The 22,805-nt window shown below is 41.7% G+C and overlaps 3 protein-coding genes across 3 annotated transcripts; all 3 read right to left on the minus strand.

The window, feature by feature from the left end:
- Nucleotides 1-1,369: 1,369 nt before the first annotated feature.
- On the minus strand, nucleotides 1,370-11,832 carry LOC109053894 (serine/threonine-protein phosphatase 4 catalytic subunit B-like). The gene is made up of 9 exons (XM_042734756.1): nucleotides 11,678-11,832; nucleotides 10,035-10,226; nucleotides 9,900-9,951; nucleotides 5,915-5,965; nucleotides 4,526-4,627; nucleotides 3,700-3,873; nucleotides 3,489-3,615; nucleotides 2,708-2,897; nucleotides 1,370-1,981 (listed from the first exon to the last, which is right to left on the minus strand). The coding sequence occupies exons 2-9, from the start codon at nucleotides 10,130-10,132 to the stop codon at nucleotides 1,852-1,854; spliced, it is 924 nt and encodes a 307-aa protein (XP_042590690.1). The 5' UTR covers nucleotides 10,133-10,226; nucleotides 11,678-11,832; the 3' UTR covers nucleotides 1,370-1,851.
- Nucleotides 11,833-12,412: 580 nt separating this feature from the next.
- LOC109053893 lies at nucleotides 12,413-16,133 on the minus strand. Its single transcript, XM_019071182.2, has 5 exons — nucleotides 14,479-16,133; nucleotides 14,211-14,397; nucleotides 14,031-14,110; nucleotides 13,079-13,164; nucleotides 12,413-12,993 (listed from the first exon to the last, which is right to left on the minus strand). The coding sequence occupies exons 1-5, from the start codon at nucleotides 16,021-16,023 to the stop codon at nucleotides 12,930-12,932; spliced, it is 1,962 nt and encodes a 653-aa protein (XP_018926727.2). The 5' UTR covers nucleotides 16,024-16,133; the 3' UTR covers nucleotides 12,413-12,929.
- Nucleotides 16,133-18,792, minus strand: LOC122134441 (midasin-like). Its single transcript, XM_019071183.2, has 2 exons — nucleotides 18,042-18,792; nucleotides 16,133-17,479 (listed from the first exon to the last, which is right to left on the minus strand). Exons 1-2 carry the CDS (start codon nucleotides 18,096-18,098, stop codon nucleotides 16,136-16,138), a joined length of 1,401 nt encoding a protein of 466 aa, XP_018926728.2. The 5' UTR covers nucleotides 18,099-18,792; the 3' UTR covers nucleotides 16,133-16,135.
- Nucleotides 18,793-22,805: the final 4,013 nt, after the last annotated feature.

Genomic DNA, 22,805 nt, shown 5'->3' on the forward strand with positions numbered 1-22,805 from the left:
ATTTCTTTCCAAATACCAATAACCCCAAAAGAATTTGCTACAGTGTTGGGAGCATCCCCTCTGGTTCATGTATGCTTCTAAAAAACTGTAATGGCTCCTCAGTATCTACTGCATCCTTGTGATACTCCTGTTGGTCAAATTTGTTTCTCTGAGTCGAAAGCCAAAAATGATAAAATACGGTCTTTATTTCTTAAGAATCTGATTTCTGTTCCACCTGTGATCTCCTTTTGGAATAATTTGTTCGGTAACCTTAATTGGAAAATAATCTGGTCTCTACCGCAAAAATTCTTTCTCACAAACAAAGTGAAAGAAATGTATTTTAAGCTCATACACAGGTTGTACACTGTAAAGAAGTTTATATAAAGATTTAAATCTGACATTGATTTTACAAGCTCTTTTTGTTCGAGTTCTGAAGAAACTGTACACTTATTTTGGTCATGTCACTACACTCAGAAACTTTGGGATGATATTGGTGTGTTTGTCAAGCAAGATTTTGCCAGGCTTCTCAGTACATATGAAAAACATTATATTTGGGTATTATGACTCTGACCCCACAAACGAAAATATCAGTTAAGAAAGCTATGAGGACTGTTAGAATTTGCTCTGCCTTTGATCTCCTTGTGTAATTTTGCTTAGATTTTTCTTTTCTTTAGTTCTATTTTATTCTTTGTGTTTTTTTGTGGTTGATATTATGTGATGTTTGTTTATACTTTTGTATGTGTTTGTTCTCTGCATTAAAAAAAAAAAAAAAAAAAAAAAAAAAAAGAGTGTGAAACATTTCTTACCCTCAGTGGAGAAAACAGTCGTGCTGCTTGATGTTTTCGAGGAAACCAAGAGGCTTTTTTATTTTAAAGAGTGCATTTCGATCAATAGAAAGTAAAAACAAACACCTGCAGTAACTGAAGCAGAAATAATCTGTTACATCATGTCTTTACTGTCACCTTTGATCAGCTCCAGCACCGCTGCTGAATAAAACATTCATTTCTTAAATATACAATATACATATTTTAAATTGTGTTTAATAAAAATTACATATTTACAAGGGCACTCTTTTTTTATTTGGATATATAAACAAGTGCCAATTTACATTTGCCCTAATGTATGATATGTAGCCTTGCATAAATATATAAACTGAATTCCTATCTTTATGGAAATACATCTCGAAGATGTTCTCGAAGTTGTAAAGTAATTTGTGATATTATGAAAGGTGACTGAAAAGGGGATATTGCTGAAGCTGTGTCCCAGTGTTCTTTAATGTTTATTTTGACACACATCACATTACTCCAGTATTCAGTTAGAAATATATTTCAGTGGACTGAACACAATATCTGACAAACACATGAAGAAAACCAGAAACTCACATCTTCAATTCATATAAAAGTACATTTTATTTTCACAAATTAAAAATCAAATCAATAATAAGTCTGTAGAGAGAACAGTGGAGAGGGAAAGCAGGTTGTGTGTGTTCTCCAGTGTGTGTGTGTGTGTGCGCAGCGTCCGCTGAAACTATGATCCAAGCATAATCATCTTACACATTTACAATTTACATGAGAAGAGAGAGAAAAGAAAAGGTCCAAAACGCATCTTTCTGAGGCCCAGCAGAGCCACGCGCTGCTGCGGTCCACTCACAGTACAAACGTCCACATCTCCAGCGTACCGCGAGACACTGTGTGCCTTCATGGCAGAGAGAGAATGTGGAAGTCGAGGGAAAATAGAAATAAAAAAGGAATAGTACGGAGAAAGTAAAAAAATAAAAACCCAATTAAGACAGCTGGGCAGGGAGAGGGAAACAGAAATACAGGAACACACAGGGCAGCACTTCCTGTTGAGAGTGCTGGCATTCGACCTCGCTCACAGGAAGTAGTCAGCCACTGGCTTTTTGGAGGGAATGCCTCTCGTTTCTTGTGGAGCCGCTTCGAATATGATGAACTCTTTCTGCAGGTGCTCGTCCAGCTCCAGGATCGCTGCCACATTACCACACCTGACTCAGAGAAAGGTGCACCATCAGCGCTTGATATACTGATAATACCGTTACTACAACACTCTTTAATCACATGCAGCGGTCTGAGCTACACACAACCCAAAAACGACTTCTGCTTCAGTGAGTCAGCTGTGAATGATTCCCTGAGCTGGTCTGAATCAGACTGACACAATGTTTCCAGACTAGATTTAAATGATTTGTTGTTAATTGCTCGTTATCTATTGTCACCTTGGTTACTACATTAGTCTCAGTCTGCAGCCCTAACACAAAACCACAACAACTCTCCTCTGGGTTATTAAAGTTGATTAAACCTAAAACCATTAAAAAAAAGATCTCCCTTACTTTAAATACTTTAGTTGTTTACAGAAAAATACAATGACCATGATGGCTTTTAATTCATTTCAGTTCACTAAAATAACTATTAACTGGAAGATTTATTTTTTTCCTTCTTTAAACCTTTTTCAAATAATTAATTTCAGCCAGTTTTCAAGCCAACACTTCTCATTTTTATTTAGTTCACCCGATGTTAGGGATGCACCAAATGTTCGGCGAGTGAAATTATAATAAGTGAATCACTGAATAAATTGTACTGACGTGATGCGATCAAACAGAAACAAGTGTAGAGTGAATCTTTATAAAGCTAGAACTCCATCAACGTTCAGAAATGTTAGTATTGTAATGTTACTGTTGTTCTGTACATTAAAGATTATAATAACTGAAGTGCACCTGTAGCAGTAGTTGGGAGCAGACCACACAGTGAGAACCGTCTCGTTGAAGTGCCACTTGTAGCCCTCCATAACGAGCTGATGCGCTCTGCAGATCATGTTGATGTCGTTAGCGGCGTTAAACTGGGCCACGACGTCACTCCCGAACAGATACCCGGCTCCCCGCGGGCTCACGCCCCATCCTGTGGTGTCTGCAACAGACATGATGCCAACGTTCAGTCCCTTCCACGATCGAACCTCGTTTCAATTAACGATCAATTATTAGATTAATCGCTAACCTTAATGCTGCAAAACGCATCTACTGCAGTGCCACTCTAAAGGCCAGCTTCCTCACCCGAATTAAAGGGCTTTAGTCTAAATAAAGGCTAGTAGCACGACTGTAAAGTGAACAGATGAAGACCACGCCGTAATTACGTTTAGGATCATTTTACTTTGTTGACTGTTTCATATCTCGTCATGGAGAGCGCTGAATGCTGTTGTATTTTAAAACACAATCACAATGTTGGCATTTAAAATAAAATGATCCAAAACGTAACTGCGGCGCGGTCAGAGAACGTTACATCGTGACCGTGCTTTTGCTTTCATGCTGTTCGATACATTTAAAGCCATACGCGGCTTTGTGAACAGAGGTCTTACGGGTTTGGAACGACATCAGGGTGAGTAATTAATGACAGAATTTTCATTTCATTTAATCGTTTGTATCTCTTATTAATCGATCATGGGATGATTAATCGTTCAGATGATGGAGAACATCTCTACCCTAATCCAGAAAGCAGAACTACCTTCAGGATCTGACCACAGGAGGTCACACATGGGCCCGTCGTGAGGCACTTCCTGCTTCCTGTCGATGGTGCGGATCTGGTCCAGAGTCTGGATGGAGGGCGACAGACCGCCGTGAACACAGAAGATCTGCGGGTCACAACAAACACATCCTCGTCAGACGATTTGCACGCAGCAAGACAACCCCGTTAACAAACAGACGGAGAGCCTCACTTTGCCGTCGATGATGGCGGAGAGGGACAGATAGTCGAAGATCTCCGTGCAGTACCTCCACACCGTGACCGAGCCGTACTTCCTCAAACACTCGTCGTAGAAGCCATACACCTGCGTGATCTGCCTGGACTCGTGATTTCCCCGGATCAGCGTGATTCTGTCTGGATAACGCACCTGCCACGATTAAGATCACACTTCATTAGAAAGTCTTCTGTGTGAATCTCTGTTAAAGTGTAATGTATTTCTGTGATGTGCAGCTGTATTTTCAGCATCATTACTCCAGTCTTCAGTGTCACATGATCTTCAGAAATCATTCTAATATGATGATTTGCTGCTCAAGAAACATTTCTCATCATCAATTCTGAAAAACAAATGATGCTGAAATGAAGCGACAGTAAAGACATTCATATAGTTACAAATTAATTTGCTTCTATTCATCAAGAGTTTCCACAAAAATATTAAGCAGTAAAAACTGTTAAAACATGGATAATAACAGCCATTATTAATTTTAAACAAGCAGCAAATCATCATATTAGAATGATTTCTGAAGATCATGTGACACTGAAGACTGGAGTAATGATGCTGAAAATACAGCTGCACATCACAGAAATACATTACACTTTAACAGATACTCAGATGTAAAACGGTTCTTATAAATGGTAAAAATATTTTACAGTATCGGAGAGAATACTTTGTAAGAGAATTTTTACAAAAATATTAAACAAAGAAATTATTCCAAAATTCTGACTGGTAGTGTATGTACAGTTTTTAAGATAACAACAATAACATCTCGTTCCAAATGTCCTGAACAACATAATGACAGCACCTTCAGGGCAAGAAGTAGCAGAAAGGTCTCGACGCTGTAAAAGCCTCTGTCCACAAAATCTCCCATGAAGAGGTAGTTTGTTTCTGGAACGTCTCCTCCCACCTGACGCAGAGCAGATGATCAAATACTGGATTTATTAACCAGTATGTTCCAGTTAACTTACAGTCCAATAACATATCTAGCATGTGATTAGACTAGCATTTTATGTCATACCAGCATTAAAGGCCATATTCATGGCAAACTCAAGAAAAAATTTGACTTTTTCCACCAGCTCCAATTTGTTAAATATGACTATAAAGCACAAAGACATTTTTATTTTATAATTATAATCATGATTTTCAGTAAAGCTGATTTGAGGCAATGTAGGGTTGGGTGATATATCGCATGCGATCGTCACACGCATTTCGTCAGTAAAGCTGGTTCCCTGATTAACGCTAAATCACCATCACCTGCTTTCAAATGGAGCGACATTTAATATACAAAGCCGTAGTTCACTGACAAGCTATGCACTATCGCATTCATTATCGAAGGCGATTCATCTGCCATAATGAAGGTGATATTGTGTAGCTTGTCAGTGAACTACGGCTCTGTCTATTAAAGGGAACCAGCTTTACTGATGAAATGCGCGTGACAATCACATGCGATATATCGCCCAGCCCTAAGGCAATGCATATTGTGAAATAAGCAATATCAGTACATTTGACTTGACGTGTAAAGTAATGCCCATTGGATAAGAAAACTCTTATTATTATTATTATTATTATTATTATTATTATTATTATTATTTTCTATACATTACTTTATCATTTTGCATTTACTCTCCAGGGCTCAACGCTAAGGATTTTTTTCTGCTGGCCCCGTCAGGAGACTGGTTCAGATTTTTACTTGCCCTGCCAACATTTTCACTGGTACTGCCGCTAAAAAATAAAATAGCTGCTATCATTGTTTTTGACCGATTTTATCTTGTATTCTAATAAGCTTATGTGACACCAAAATTACTACTAGCTACTAGACTAACAAATATAAAATTCAAACATTATATATACAAGTGAACAGTCAGCAAATAAGCAGAATTTTCAAGCAATAGCACAACTGAATATATAGAACTAAGATACAAATGAAATGATGCAATGTTTGATTTAAACTGGATTGTAGAATTTCTAAATTTGGAGCAAGAAGCAACAGAATAGTCTGACTTTAGCCATGTGAAATTATGCTACACAAAACATATCAGCAGCCTCTGTGCGCGAGCGCTGAATGGAGTTTGCATCTTACTTGAACACTTTCAGATCGCTTTAATGTTTAAATTATCAAGGCTTAAAAACATCAAATGATAATCTTTGGTAACGGCGCAGCAGTCCTGCTTTTCATGTGAAAGAACTCACTTACCCTAAACAATTCCTTCAAGTCATAAAACTGTCCATGGATGTCACCACACACCTGAAGAAAAGACAACGACCCATACACATAATCAAACAATGATGGAAAATAAAAACAGTTTATTATAATTTTGAAGATGATATTTAAAGGGGTCCTATTATGCTTTTTTAACTTTAGTTAGTCTGTAATGTTGTTGTTTGAGCATAAAAAAGATCTGCAGAGTTACAAAGCTCAAAGTCCACTTCAAAAGGAGATATTTTATTTAACAAAAATCACTTTTCAAAAACTACAACGAACGACTCGTTTGGACTACAACGCAAATTTTCCGGGATTTGTGACATCATAAAGATCGACGAATGGGACGAGACCTGGTTGAGCTGCACTAGAGAAGACAGAGAGAGTTATCACTGTGTCAGAGACAGATGAACTTACAGTGGTTACAATCATCCGGGTTTAAAATCGCGCTCAAATTGATTTGATTTTGACGCAATATTTACACTGAAGCTGCAGGCAGCTATGATAAGGGTATGACATTTCTAGACCAGGCACCATAACCAGGGCTTCCAGGTTTTGGAGGTAGAGGCTGGGTTGTTGCTACTCAAAACTAGCCCAATCGTGTTTCGAGGGGGGTCCACCCACTGAATATGCGTTCCAGGGGATAAAATTCACGTTTTTTGGTGGGGTTCCTCTGGTAAAATTAATATTTTAGGGGCTAAATATCACTTTATTGGGGTTGCTTCACCTCGTGGACAGGAAAAACAACCCACAAAAACAGTGTTAAAGTAGCCCAATTCCACGGGAAAACCGCAGACTTGGCAACACTGACCACAGCACACACTGGCCCAGCTAACCAACCTCAGCACACACTGGCCCAGCTAACCAACCACAGCACACACACACTGGCCCAGCTAACCAACCGCAACACACACTGGCCCAGCTAACCAATCACAGCACACACACACTGGCCCAGCTAACCAACGGCAGCACACACTGGCCCAGCTAACCAATCACAGCACACACACACACACTGGCCCAGCTAACCAACCACAACATACACTGGCCCAGATAACCAATCACAGCACACACACAGGCCCAGCTAACCAACCGCAACACACACTGGCCCAGCTAACCAATCACAGCACACACACACTGGCCCAGCTAACCAATGGCAACACACACTGGCCCAGCTAACCAACCACAGCACACACACACTGGCCCAGCTAACCAATCACAGCACACACACACTGGCCCAGCTAACCAACCGCAACACACACTGGCCCAGCTAACCAACCGCAACACACACTGGCCCAGCTAACCAACCACAGCACACACACACTGGCCCAGCTAACCAACGGCAACACACACTGGCCCAGCTAACCAACCACAGCACACACACACTGGCCCAGCTAACCAACCACAGCACACACACACACTGGCCCAGCTAACCAACCACAGCACACACACACTGGCCCAGCTAACCAACAACAGCACGCACACACTGGCCTAGCTAACCAACCGCAACACACACTGGCCCAGCTAACCAACCGCAGCACACACTGGCCCAGCTAACCAATCACAGCACACACACACTGGCCCAGCTAACCAATCACAGCACACACACACACTGGCCCAGCTAACCAATCACAGCACACACACACACTGGCCCAGCTAACCGACCGCAGCACACACTGGCCCTGCTAACCGACCGCAGCACACACTCACACTGGCCCAGCTAACCAATCACAGCACACACACACTGGCCCAGCTAACCAACCGCAACACACACACTGGCCCAGCTAACCAATCGCAACACACACTGGCCCAGCTAACCAATCACAGCACACACACACTGGCCCAGCTAACCAATCACAGCACACAAGCACACACCCAGCTAACCGACCACAGCACACACTGGCCCAGCTAACCGACCGCAGCACACACTGGCCCAGCTAACTAACCACAGCAAACACTGGCCCAGCTAACTAACCACAGCACACACTGGCCTAGCTAACCAACCGCAACACACACTGGCCCAGCTAACCAACCGCAGCACACACTGGCCCAGCTAACCAACCACAGCACACACACACTGGCCTAGCTAACCAACCGCAACACACACTGGCCCAGCTAACCAATCACAGCACACACACACTGGCCCAGCTAACCAACCGCAACACACACTGGCCCAGCTAACCAATCACAGCACACACACACAGGCCCAGCTAACCAATCACAGCACACACACACTGGCCCAGCTAACCAACCGCAAACACACACTGGCCCAGCTAACCAACCACAGCAAACACACACTGGCCCAGCTAACCAACCGCAACACACACTGGCCCAGCTAACCAACCGCAGCACACACACACTGGCCCAGCTAACCGACCGCAACACAACACACACTGGCCCAGCTAACCAACCACAGCACACACACACTGGCCCAGCTAACCCAACCACAGCACGCACACACTGGCCCAGCTAACCAACCGCAGCACACACACACTGGCCCAGCTAACCGAACCACAGCACACACACACTGGCCCAGCTAACCAACCGCAACACACACTGGCCCAGCTAACCAATCACAGCACACACACACTGGCCCAGCTAACCAACCGCAGCACACACACACTGGCCCAGCTAACCAACGGCAACACACACTGGCCCAGCTAACCGACCGCAACACACACTTGCCCAGCTAACCGACCGCAACACACACTGGCCCAGCTAAACCGACCGCAGCACACACTGGCCCTGCTAACCGACCGCAGCACACACTGGCCCAGCTAACCGACCGCAACACAACACACACTGGCCCAGCTAACCGACCACAGCACACACTGGCCCAGCTAACCGACCACAACACACACTGGCCCAGCTAACCGACCGCAGCACACACTGGCCCTGCTAACCGACCGCAGCACACACTGGCCCAGCTAACTGACCGCAACACACACTGGCCCAGCTAACCGACCGCAACACAACACACACTGGCCCAGCTAACCAATCACAGCGCACACACTGGCCCAGCTAACCGACCGCAACACACACTGGCCCAGCTAACCAATCACAGCGCACACACTGGCCCAGCTAACCGACCACAACACAAACACACACTGGCCCAGCTAACCAACCACAGCACACACTGGCCCAGCTAACTAACCACAGCACACACTGGCCCAGCTAACCGACCACAACACAACACACACTGGCCCAGCTAACCGACCGCAACACACACTGGCCCAGCTAACCAACCACAGCACACACTGGCCCAGCTAACCAACCACAGCACACACTGGCCCAGCTAACCGACCGCAACACAAACTGGCCCTGCTAACCAAATCGCAACACAGCACATGCTGGCCCAGCTAACCGACCGCAACACACACTGGCCCAGCTAACCAACCACAGCACACACTGGCCCAGCTAACCGACCGCAACACAATACACACTGGCCCAGTTAACCGACCGCAACACAACACACACTGGCCCAGCTAACCGACCGCAACACAACACACACTGGCCCAGCTAACCGACCGCAACACACACTGGCCCAGCTAACCGACCGCAGCACACACACACTGGCCCAGCTAACCAATCGCAACACAGTAGAAGCTGGCCAAGCGCTGGCCCAGCAACACAGCACACGCTGGCCCAGCTAACCAATCACAGCATAGTTCGTATTTCAGAAGGCGGGCCTTCATTTGATACAGGAACTATTTCGAGCTGTTCATGCTCGACCGGGGGGTGTTGTAATAATGTAAAAATGTTAAAAATAATGTGCTTTTCGAAAAACCTAGTGTGAGATTCTGTTCTAGTACACCCCCAAAACAAAATCAAGACTTTGTAAAAGAGCATGATAGATCCCCTTTAAGAAAATATCTCAAAAATCGTTTTGTTTTGGAAGTTAATGGTCACCAAAACTGTTTGGTTTCCAACATCCTTCAACATCTCTTCTTTTCTGTGTTGTGCTCTGTTTCCAGATACTCACCGTCACCGGAGAGTCCACCCTCTGTACATTACTCTCTTCTACCAGAATCTCTCTGGAAGACACACACAGAGTCGTATGAGCACTGATCTACACAGAAATGTCTTTCAGAGCTGCGGACTGGTTTTCTGTGATCACCTGGCTTTGGCACACAGGGCTTTGACCTCGTTCTCCTTGATGAGCTCACACCTCCTCAGCTGATCGATCTGTCTGTCCAGATCACTCATGTCCCCCATGACGGATCACTGCTGTCCAAACACACACACACTCTCACACACACACACACACACACACACACACACAGATCACGAGACAGGGACGGGAGGAAACCTGTGAGAGGCAAAGGAGAGGGAAGAGACATTTTCAAATAGTCAACATTTACTATACTATGTATCTACTTCTCGTATTCCAGTTTAATATGCAAAGATAACTGAGGCAAAACAGTACAAAAAAGCATCATATAGTGTCTTAACAGTTACTGCCCACTTTCCAGAAGTACTTTATTCCCATAGGGATTTGAAAAAAATCCATCCAGCTTCAGAGTGAATCACAACTTTATGAACTTTTTTTATGTTTGATTTAAAGCAATAAAGTATTTCAAAATCAGACAAAAACACAAAGTGACTGCACTGAATTTAATGAGACAAACGATGGAATATAAAATTGATTACAGATATAGAAACACTGTATTACACGTTTATTGCATAAATAAAATATGATATATGAATTTAAGTAGTTTGAGAGCTGTTCTTGAGTGGCATTAATTGCCTTATCATTCACTGATTAGCTAAGAATCCTTTGCAGAATCATGAGTAATGTAGTTTTTACCCACAATTCTGCTGTTAAACACGATTATTAAAAAATCAGCTGAAATAATACAGACTGAACATTTCAACAAAATCATGTGCCATCAGTTTATTAACCTTGTACCTTGGCTTTTAAAGGTTTAGAAATTATCCTAAAAAAAAAAATCAACACACTTGTGGAGAAAAATACATGGGGTTCTTGCTTTCAAAAACCACTGATCACAACAGAAACTTGGCTTATATATTTATATAAATCTGATTGGAAAGATCAACGTTATAAACCACTGTTGTGTTCTATTGCTTCAACCAATCGCGTGTGCTGAGGGCGGGGCTAACGCGTGTGCTCGACCAATAGTAGATGGGGGAGTGTCTTCTGTGTGGCTCCGGTAGTGACGCAGAGAGTGGAGGAGACACTGGCCTTTAAAGAAACCTGCTGACCGTGCAGCACTTCATCAAGTTCAGTACTACTGACTTCAGTCAGTCTGAGAATTTAATACAAGCTCAAAAGTTTAAAAACATATTTAAATCAAGTTCGGATGACAGTTCAATCCTGTGTCGACATTAGCCGGGCATTTATTGTAATAACAGCTAAATCCTTTTCAAAGTCCCCCGATCCAAAAAGTTGTCCAATTTATCATTTTACAAGGGTCTTACTTACATTAAATGTAAAAACTACTTGGCTCGATTCGCTTAACTTACTAAACGTGACGGTGAATTAACTCAGACTGGCACAAGTTTCCTGAGAACTCACTGATTAATTAAACAAACTCCAAACGAACAACACTAACAAACACAGTTATTAATCGTCGCGATGTCAAGAGTCCTGGTGTATTTCCAGCCTCAGATTTAGGATTAGTAGCGCTCCCGTTAGCTTTAGCAGCTGAAGGCCTTACAGAACGAGCTCATCCGCTCAAAACACGGACACTTCCGGCCCAAAACACAGCACAGCTCAAGAAACACACGAGAGAAACGTACCTGTAATCACTCCAGACAGCACTGTAGGAAACAGAGCAATCTAAAGAGTATAACGTCAGTTAGTTTTAGGGCTTCCACCCGGTTCGTCGCTCTTTTCTCCCGCAGCCTCTACCGGCGTCACGCGCCTCCCCCTCGGACAGACACGCCCTCTCCACCGCCCCTAGCGCCGCATCACAGCCATCGAGCGTCTGCTGCCCTCCAGCGGCGGAGTGATATATAACAGCGAGAGGACTGCCCTCCAGCGGCGGAGTGATATATAACAGCGAGAGGACTGCCCTCCAGCGGCGGAGTGATATATAACAGCGAGCGGACTGCCCTCCAGCGGCGGAGTGATATATAACAGCGAGAGGACTGCCCTCCAGCGGGGGAGTGATATATAACAGCGAGCGGACTGCCCTCCAGCGGCGGAGTGATATATAACAGCGAGCGGACTGCCCTCCAGCGGCGGAGTGATGTATAACAGCGAGAGGACTGCCCTCCAGCGGCGGAGTGATATATAACAGCGAGCGGACTGCCCTCCAGCGGCGGAGTGATATATAACAGCGAGAGGACTGCCCTCCAGCGGCGGAGTGATATATAACAGCGAGAGGACTGCCCTCCAGCGGCGGAGTGATATATAACAGCGAGCGGACTGCCCTCCAGCGGCGGAGTGATATATAACAGCGAGAGGACTGCCCTCCAGCGGCGGAAAAACATATGACAACAGACTCCTCTGTTAAGCGCTCTAGTGATATATTCAATTCCAAGTATTTATTGCCATGATTGTTTGTATACAATATTGCCAAAGAATTACACACACAGAAAGTAATGACAAGAAAAAGAAATGTACAATATAACAATAACAAATAGCAATAAAATAGTATTAAATATGATACATATGACAGCCAGCGACTCTCCTCTGCCCTTTAGAGACTGCTCCCTAGTGATAAATATTGGCTATGACAATTTGAAATAGTCACAGAAAGCTTAAGTGCTGCAAAAAAGTGCAAAAATGTTTATTAATATTTAGTTTGTAATCATTTTCCTCATACTTTTTTCTTTGAATATAAGTAAATACAGACACTGTATAAATGTTGATAAGTTCAGTTAAACTGTTGCTTAGATTCTCACTTTGTCCAAAGCAAACAAAATAGTGGAAGTAAAATGAAATGCTGTGCTGCAGTAGAATAACTAATTTACCAGGCTGCTCAGTGCTTGATTAAGACAAAAAAAAGGTGAAGAATGCATCTGAAAATCATGATGTAATGAAATATTATTCCTGGACCGGCTTCTTGAGCTTGTTTTTGAGTTCTGCCATCATGAAGGGGCTCCCCATGCTGTGCAAAACAACATTTTTTTATTTTGTTTTTTGATACAACATTAAATAAAATGATTAATTCGTATTGATATTAAAGGCCATACCCAGGATGCCTTGGCGGTGTCCATTTGGGTTTAGCTGGCATTTGCTCTTGTTTGACAGAATCCTCTGTTACTGCAACTGACTTCTGCTGTGAAAAACACAGGTCTATTACTACGACAGTGACAGTGACGTGACATACAGCCAAGTACGGTGACCCATACTCAGAATCCGTGCCCTGCATTTAACCCATCCAAAGTGAACACACACAGCAGTGAACACACACACACCGTGCACACACACACACACACACACACACACACACACCGTGAACACGGGTTCGGTGTCTTGCTCAAGGACACCTCAGTCGTGGTATTACCGGCCCGAGACTCAAACTCTCTAACCACTAGGCCACGACTACACATCTACACATAAAATAACTGACATATATTTTGATACACTCCAAAAACCAAAAAAATAAATAAAATGTTTTTATTTTTCCAGCCATTTAACTTATTGTGATGCATATTTGTTGAATTGTATCATTCATACATGAATGAAGCAGGCAAGGTTTCTGTCATAGTATTAATAAGCTGTGTGTTTAAAATACACAGTAAGCAGGTTTATATATTTATCATCGATAAATCCAAATTCTTTCAATCTCATTCATTTTAACTCGAATTAACTTTAAATTGAATATTTCTTGTTCCACAGCTAACAATATTCATGAATCTAATTAATGTATTTTTGCATTTAACAGATTTATGTTGATTCTTAGCAATTTGATTAAATGCATTTTGAAAATATTTTTTTTAATTGAATAAAAAAGATATATAAACAGTTCATCCCAATCTATGCCATGATTTTGTGGTGTGCAGAAATCTTGCCTGTTTTTATTAGTTTGTTAAAACTGTGTAATCCAAACAGATGAACCTTTTGTATGCAATTAAAACACATAAATCTTAGTTTCTTGAGTGTAAGGCTGTGCTTGGATTATACAGTAGCTCTGGTGTGCACCTGTGTCTGTAGTGATCTCTCGGCTTCTGCTTTCTGCCCAAACTCAGTTTTCCTCAGCACTGGCAGCCCTGCGCCCAGCCCTGAAAACCATCCAGCAAAAAATACACAAATAATGGCCTGATTTAAACTACTAATCAAATTTGAACATACTTTTCATGAAGGTCTTATTTTGGTAAATACCTGGGAGTTTAAATCCAATCATGCCTTTGCTTGGAGCGGAGACCCGGGCCGTCTGACTGTGATCTGAAGGTTCGGCCGAGGCTCTGAAGAGCAGCTTTCTGATGTCTGTGGGAGGCCGGATGAGTGGATTCTTCACAGCAATTCTAGACTTCTGAACGCTGAAGTCTAAAGAGGAGTCCTCGAAAGCCTAAGGATAAACAGCCCTTTAAGGTTTAGGTTCAGCTCGTTGGTAGGACGACATTTAACTCAACAAAATATTCTAGATTACCTGTAGGATCAGATCAAATTTTTCTTTTGTCTTCACCTCTGGAAGGTCTTCGCTCACTTGATCAAATCCTCTTTTCACCCCAGGTCTGCTGACTTCCATCAAGTCTTCATGACTTCTCAACACTGTTTCTCCAGCGATGGACTTCTGCATCTGCTCATGACGTCCATCAGCTTCAGTGCTTTCACACTCTGGTGAACTAATATGTTCTTCACTGCTTGCGGTTTCCACCCTACTGTCCATTGTCTCAGCTAATAACATCGGTTCTTCTTCCAGGACAGAAGCATCTGCAGACACACACCGTGCAGGTGCTTGATGTTCTGCATCACCAGGTTCTTCTGTTGAAAGTCCTACCAAAGGTTCTGTTTTTTGCACCAAGTTACATTCTGTTTCCATCATTTCCTCCAAGACTTGATTTGTTATTTCTTCTACATACTCTAAAGCGGTCTTCGCCACATCTGTCTCTGATTTGCCCTGCAGATCTAGAGGTTCCTCCAGAAGCTCTGTTGATACATGCTCTGCAGTTCCAGTGGTTTCAGACGTGCTTGAATTCCTCTGTGTTTCACTGAAAGTGTCCATTGTTCCTTGAGACGATTTGCATTGTCCTTCTGTGAACTCAAGAAGCTCGTGTGGCTGTAAAGTGACATTTCTGATGACAGGTGATCGACTTTCTATCTCAAAGGCTTCTGCTTCCTCGTCTCCTGAACGGATCTTTGTTTCAGTTCTGAATTCAACATGTTCTTTGAGCGAGAGCTCGGTTTGGTCTGTTTGGATTAGAGTTTCAGTGTCATGTTCAGTCTCGGCTGCTTTCTCCGAGCGCTCAGCGTCTCTTTCTGCCCGCTCTTCTGCAGGAGTTTGGGGATCGTGTAGCTTAGTTTGGATCTCCTCAAAACATCGCCAATCAGTCTCTAGTCCTCTCCTCGATTCTCCAGAGAACTCGCAAACAGTCAGACCTGAAAAAATGCCTTCAGTTTTGGTGGCCAGCACAGATGAGCCAGTTCCTGATTCTGGAATATTTTCTGAAGTGTGCTGTTCTGAATCTGACAGCAGGGTGTCTTCTAATGCATGGACGGTTTCATCCGCTGCTGTGGTCATTTTTAGTACTGTTTCATCATTTGGTGCATGTTTTTCTGATTCAGACTCCGTTAGCTCATATTTAGTCATGTCTTGTTCCCTTTCTGCGGTGTCTTCATCCTGCTCAGTTCTAAGAATCATCTCCTCAAGCCCATTTTTAGAGAATTCATTGATTTCATCAGAATATTTGTCTATTTGTTTCAGTCTCTCAGGCTTTGAAATGCGGTTTGCTTCATCTGTCAGATATTCCAGTAAATCCTGCACTTGTGATTCAGTCCCCTGATCTTCATCACTCTCAGTTTTCCTCTGATTCTTCTGGACAATGATTTGTTTCTCTGTTTCATCAGTAGGATGTTTTAAACCTCCAGTGTCTTCTGTCTGTCCATGATCCATCATGCTGATCTGTTTGTCCTGTTCTACATCTTGCACAGACTGGATCATTACGTCTGTGTTACCTTGATCTTCTCTCATCATATCACACTTTTCCACTTCACGATCCTGATCACGTTCTTCACTGTCTCCATCTTTTTGTTCAAAGCTCTCGATTTCTTCCAACTCTTGTGCAGTTTGACTCTCCTCCTCCGGCTCAGGTTGCTCTTCCAGTTCCAAGAATCATCTCCTCAATCTGGTTTTTAGAGACATCAGCAATTTCATCAAAATATTTGTCTATTTGTTTCAGTCTCTCAGGCTTTGAAATGCGGCTTGCTTCATCTGTCAGATATTCCAGTAAATCCTGCACTTGTGATTCAGTCCCCTGATCTTCATCACTCTCAGTTTTCCTCTGATTCTTCTGGACAATGATTTGTTTCTCGGTTTCATCAGTAGGATGTTTTAAACCTCCAGTGTCTTCTGTCTGTCCATGATCCATCATGCTGATCTGTTTGTCCTGTTCTACATCTTGCACAGACTGGATCATTACGTCTGTGTTACCTTGATCTTCTCTCATCATATCACACTTTTCGACTTCACGATCCTGATCACGTTCTTCACTGTCTCCATCTTTTTGTTCAAAGCTCTCGATTTCTTCCAACTCTTGTGCAGTTTGACTCTCCTCCTCCGGCTCAGTTGCTCTTCCAGTTCCAAGAATCATCTCCTCAATCTGGTTTTTAGAGACATCAGCAATTTCATCAAAATATTTGTCTATTTGTTTCAGTCTCTCAGGCTTTGAAATGCGGCTTGCTTCATCTGTCAGATATTCCAGTAAATCCTGCACTTGTGATTCAGTCCCCTCATCTTCATCACTCTCAGTTTTCCCCTGATTCTTCTGGACAATGATTTGTTTCTCGGTTTCATCAGTAGGATGTTTTAAACCTCCAGTGTCTTCTGTCTGTCTATGATCCATCATGCTGATCTGTTTGTCCTGTTCTACATCTTGCACAGACTGGATCATTATGTCTGTGTTATCTGCATCTTCTCTCTTCTCTGCACACTTCTCAACCTCACGATTCTCATCACATGCTTCTTTATTGTCACCATCATTTTGTTCAGTTTTTCCAGTGACCTCCAGCTCTTGTGCGGTTTCTCTCTCCTCAGTCTCACAGTTTGCATGTTCTTCTTCGGCTGGAACCTCATCAGATGAAACTTTCTCAGCTGTGCGTCCTTTGCTGTCTGTATCTGTCCCAGTGGACCATGCTGCACAATGGTAAGTTTGTTTTTTTGTGGTATGAACATTGAGTTTATCATTATTGTCGATCTTAACCACACCAGTGTTTTCCCACTGTACAGAAGCAGCCACTCTGACTTTAGAAGGGGAACACTTGACCTCTGCTCTGTCATTTTCATTGTCGCTTTTATTTGTCTTTCCTTCTCGGTCTATCTTGTTTACTGCACTTTTCAAGTCAATTTCATCTGTTCTGGCATGAACACTTTGGTTTCCTTCATCTGTGACTTCCGGTCTGAGATATCTGGTAACAGCCCCAGACAGATAACCCTGTATGAGCAAAACATTGAGCACATGAGTCAGTGAAGGAACCATCTGCCTCATCAAGACACAGAGATCATTAGTGTCCCTGCATTTGAGTTGATGTTATTAGTGGCACAGGTATATTTGTAGCAATAGACAACAATACATTGTATGAGTCAAAATTATACATTTCTCTTTTATGCCAAAAATCATTAGAATATTAAGTAAAGATCATGTTCCATGAATATGTTTTATAAAATTCCTACCGTAAATATACCAAAACTTCACTTTTGTTTAGTAGTATGCATTAAGAACTTCATTTGGACAATTTTAAAGGTTTTCTTTTCTTTTTTTTTTTTTTTTTTTTTCTCCCTCATATTCCAGATTTTCAAATAGTTGTATCTCAGCCAAATATTGTCCTCCTAACAAACCATACATTAATGGAGAGATTATATCAATTGACCCTTATGACTGGATTTGTGGTCCAAGGACTAGTTAAAAGCAATGCAATATGACTGGCATTAAACATACAGACTAATTAGTATCACAACTTCATCAGTGAAATTGTAAAAGAGCAGCATTTACTCACCCAAACGGTCCAGATAGTGCGACCAACGCGGTTCGCCGAGTTTTCAGGCGGATCCATAGCATAGCCGATTAAATTAAAAGTGATAAACAGCTAACGATGAATGAGGTTGACGCGAAATTAGGTGGCGACGGGTTTCTTCGCCTTTCAGAGCATTACAGGCACGTCTGCCTCATTTGTGGAAGTCCTTTATATTGAGGTTATCCTGAGTGCTGCAGTTCGCTGTGCTCGTGTGTGTGTGTGAGGAAGACGCGCTGTGTGAAGCAGCATTAACACCAGCTCAAACTCGCACGGAAACCATCAGAGTCATCGGGCCTGTCATGGTCAACCACACACCATTTCGGAGTACACTTCTGTAAATTACACAGGCTGTGTGTCAAAACCTAGTGAACTATCTCAAAAGACGGTGCAGAATTTTTGGACAACATGAACAAAACCAGCCCTTTTTTTATGTTTGTGCGCGAAAACCTGCTGTCTGGAAAGAAATCTCACTATGTTTTAAAACACAGCCTTAGTTTTCTGCTGCAACAGCTACTGCTGCGCAACTGGTGTGTGCTGCACCTCCAACTTCCCTCAAGATATTTCAACATGTTAAAGCGTAGCAGATTATGAGATTAGCCAGCTATGATATTGTTTGTTTATGGTAGAAAACTAAAGAAAATTTGAAGTGTTGGCTCAATAAAAAGGCTAAATTTGCACGTCTGAATGCGCACAAGTGTTGTGGTTTGACATGAGTTTAGTGCCTCTGGACAAAATTAGGCACTGTGGCTCGCGCTGTCTGACTTTCTCACATACTATGTTTTTTTAAACAAGCACACATGACAGCTTTAAAGAGTTTATTTAATTCACATTGTTGACATGTAATTCAAAAGAGTGAAGTAAATACTATAATATTGTTTCTTGCATCATATGATTAGTAGTAAAAGAAAAAAAAAATTGTTTTGAGAAAAATAAATACAACAGCAAAGCTTAAGTATAAAGTTTCTTGTGGGCGTCCAGAGAAGATGTAGATTTCTAAAGAACTGTGGGCCATCAAGATGACGCTTCCTCCGCAGACTCTGCAAAACACAAAAGTGAGAAGTACACTTCATCTTCTAATCTAGGTCATTTATAGTACTCTAATCTAAGTGAGTGTATAATTATCTGCATATTAGTCAACAGTGTTATATTTTAAGTAAACAGGCTGTACACATTACACAAGGAAATGTTTTACAAGGAAACACTATTTGAGTCTTTCCGTTTTGAATTTCATGTTTAATTCAATGATTTACTTGTCGTTTTATTAGTGAAATTTACTATCAAACATTAAAGTTTTTTTCAGTGTATTTAGTATTTATACAAAATTGGATTTTTATTATTATTATTATCTAGTGAAATACTAATTTTACACATGCACAAATACCTCAACAGCACATTATTTTCCTGTCCAGGTGAGGTACGCAGATTGTTAGAAAGTTACCAGCACACAGACACAGGATTGGCATAACCTTCCCAAGTCATAATAGACTAAAAAGTGCAAGTAGTCATTGACCAGACATAAATCAGTGTACCTCTAGGATATACATTTACGTTTCTTTGTTAAATGCGAAGGTTATTAGACCCTTCCTGACAGAGCAAGCCATCCAACTTCTTGTCCAAGCTCTTGTTCTCTCCAGACTGGACTAGCAGCGAGAGTTGTCTTCAATGAGCCAAAAACAGCTCATGTGACTCCTCTCCTCATCAGGTTACACTGGCTACCAGTAGCCGCTCGCATCAAATTCAAGGTACTGATGCTTGCCTACAAAACGACTACTGGCACGGCGCCAACTTACCTAAACTCATTAGTTCAAACTTATGCACCCTCCAGAAGTTTGCGCTCTGCAAGTGAACGACGCCTTGTGGTGCCATCCCAAAGAGGTTCAAAATCACTCTCACAGACTTTTTCCTGGACTGTGCCCAGCTGGTGGAATGACCTCCCGATCTCAATTCGAACAGCTGAGTCTTTACTCATTTTCAAAAAACATCTAAAGACTCATCTTTGTCACCAGCACTTGACCAACTAATACTAGCACTTACCTTTTCTTGTCTATCCTAATCTTGAAAATAAATAAATAAATAATAATAAAAAAAAAACCTTGCTACATGTTCTGTGCTAGACTTACTGAGACTTGTCATGACCCTTGTTCTCTCGTTGGTCTGATTGCTTTTATTGTTCTCATTTGTAAGTCACCTTGGATAAAAGTGTCTGCTAAATGATTAAATGTAACTGTAAATGTAATGTAAATTAGAAACATCTTTGTGTCTTTCTTGGTAATGATGGAGATTTAAATATTTATAGACTACTGTACTAATGTTTGGGGTCAGTGCAATTTTTGAAAGAAGGAATAGTTTTATTCAGCAAGGATTTATTCATTTGATCATAAATGACAGTAAAGACGTGGATACTGAGGCCTGTTTCATAAAAGTCACTAATAAAATAGATTTAAAGGGATAGTTCACCCAAAAATGAAAATGTAATGTTTATCTGCTTACCTCCAGGGTATCCAAGATGTAGGTGACTTTGTTTCTTTAGTAAAACACAAATTGTGATTTTTAGCTTCAGGCGTTGCAGTCTCTCAGCCGTACAATGCTTGGCAATGGTAACAGAATCTATGAGAGAAAAAAGAAAACATGCACAGGAAAATCCAAATTAAACCCTGCGGCTCGTGATGATACATTGATGTGTAAAAACACAAAACGATCGGTCTGTGCAAGAAACTGAACAGTATTTATATTGTTTTTTTTTACCTCTGATTCACGCAATGTCCGAACTGTCAGAACTCTTGTGAACGCGCTTCACAGCAGCCTGCATCATCTTCTTCTTGTGGCTTTATGGCAGATTGCAGACTTATAAGTGCATTATAATTTGTGTTCTGCTGAAGAAACAAAGTCACCTACATCTTGGATGCCCTAGGGGTAAGCAGATAAACATCAAATCTTTATTTTTGGGTGAACTATCGCTTTAAGTTCACGCTGTGGCAGTGCAAAAACTTTGGGCCACCACATCTTTTGGTTTACTTTCATTTTCACTTTGAGTGATTGGGGTGGAGTTTTCAATTAACAGCGGAAGGATGGAGGATATAAAGCAGATGTGACGTACCTGAGAAAAGTGCGCCATCAGAAAGTTTGCATGCAAGGTTTGCAGGTACATGGTTGAGAGTTAATGGATTCTGTGAGGAGTAGAAATACGGCTGCTTGGAGTATTGCTTGCTGTGAGTGATGTTTGAGCGTCGTGGAGTTTGACTGAACTAAAGCGTGGTGCTTCAAGACCGTCTGTGTTGGTGGAATATTCCAAAGACAAGCTGCTTGTTCATCCTCCTGTCCCAGTGTCTGACGACGACCCGCTACTTCAGCTTCCTTCACGTTTGCAAACCTGGTCAGTAGCCTATATGTACGCCGCCCCATTTCACACATTACTTCACACATACCCACTCACATTAGATTCCCATCCGCGCATTTATTTTCATGATTGTGCAAATGTTATTTTTGCTCTTTTAAGACTGTTCTTTGATGTTGATTTTGTTTCTTAAATATTAACAATTTTTATTTAATGTTTTTTTTCTTCCCTCTCTCTCTTTCTATGGTCAATTTATGAATGAACGTGGACGTGAAACTGCCACTGTGGAAAATAATAGAATGATGCGTTTTCTTCACGTATTTCAATTTCACGTGTGAAGTGAACTGTTTCTCTTTTTTTTTAATGACCTTTTTCAAACAAGTTTTTTTCTTTCTCTTGGACATTATGGAATAAATTTCCCTTGTGAATTATTCCTTAGACTATTTATTTTATTTTATTTTATTTTATTTTTTTATTGTAACGGGTGGTTTCTTTTTTGGCCTATCCTGTGTTAACTTAAAATATTTGACAGGATTAATCCCAAAAATTTTATTTAAAAGAGTTTATTTATGCTAGGACGGCCACCACCATTACAGAGTGGTGCCCAAACAGGGACTTGAAAACCTAAAGACCTGAACATTTATTTTTGTGGATTGTGAATTATTGAAATTTTATTGTAAATTGTTTAGGGTTACATTTTTTTATATTTTTTTTTTTTATATTGTGAGTCCACAACCTGAAAACCTGCAACAGAAGAAAACCACACAGAATCTGTCCTTGTTGAGTTCTGTTCCACCTCCACCCCCTCAACTGCTAATACAACAATCTGACAGTATGGATGAAAAAACCTTAATAAAAAATGTAGTGGATGAAGGTCATTTACCTCCAGATGGTAAACAACAGTTGCTCCGCATCCTGGAAAGCAACCCTCGGGTGTGTACTCTCCGGACTGGATGTACTGATGTTCTGCAACACCACATTTATTCCACTTGTCAGGTACCCATTAACCCTCTGGTGTTCTTCGGTCACTTCTGACCAAAAAGTTTTACAATAAAAAAAATTTAAAATCGTAGATTCATCGGAATGGTATGAAACTTTGTGACTTTTATGGTACTTGGTATATGAACACACAAACAAATTGGGGACAGGATTTGACAAGGCTAAGTGGTCATAAAAACGATCTTTGCGGTCAAAAGTGACCGCTATAGGAAATGAATGGGAAATTGGCAAAAATACCAAAATACAGAGATTTTTTTTGTGCGTACAATCTACAAATCAGCCACGATGCCTAAAAAAAGTACACAACAGTGAAGGGGTGAATCTCTAAAACATCAAGAGTGCAAAACAGACAGACACACTCACTCACACACACACACACACATAAACATACACACAAACAAATGAATGTGTGT

The sequence above is a fragment of the Cyprinus carpio genome, chromosome B12, assembly GCF_018340385.1.
Source record: "Cyprinus carpio isolate SPL01 chromosome B12, ASM1834038v1, whole genome shotgun sequence".
NCBI lineage: Eukaryota > Metazoa > Chordata > Actinopteri > Cypriniformes > Cyprinidae > Cyprinus > Cyprinus carpio.

What these genes read in the sequence shown, in the direction of transcription:
- LOC109053894 (XM_042734756.1), bottom strand. Translation starts at nt 10,132, where the DNA reads ATGGGGGACATGAGTGATCTGGACAGACAGATCGATCAGCTGAGGAGG. An exon ending in GGGTGGACTCTCCGGTGACG is followed by an intron (nt 5,966 to 9,899) that starts GTGAGTATCTGG and finishes TCTTTTCTTCAG; the next exon opens with GTGTGTGGTGACATCCATGG. An exon ending in TGCTACTTCTTGCCCTGAAG is followed by an intron (nt 3,874 to 4,525) that starts GTGCTGTCATTA and finishes TAATCGTGGCAG; the next exon opens with GTGCGTTATCCAGACAGAAT.
- LOC109053893 (XM_019071182.2), bottom strand. Translation starts at nt 16,023, where the DNA reads ATGATGAGAGAAGATCAAGGTAACACAGACGTAATGATCCAGTCTGTG. An exon ending in AATTTGATCTGATCCTACAG is followed by an intron (nt 14,398 to 14,478) that starts GTAATCTAGAAT and finishes GTTTATCCTTAG; the next exon opens with GCTTTCGAGGACTCCTCTTT. An exon ending in GATTGGATTTAAACTCCCAG is followed by an intron (nt 14,111 to 14,210) that starts GTATTTACCAAA and finishes GATGGTTTTCAG; the next exon opens with GGCTGGGCGCAGGGCTGCCA.
- LOC122134441 (XM_019071183.2), bottom strand. Translation starts at nt 18,098, where the DNA reads ATGGATCCGCCTGAAAACTCGGCGAACCGCGTTGGTCGCACTATCTGG. An exon ending in GCACTATCTGGACCGTTTGG is followed by an intron (nt 17,480 to 18,041) that starts GTGAGTAAATGC and finishes TTGCTCATACAG; the next exon opens with GGTTATCTGTCTGGGGCTGT.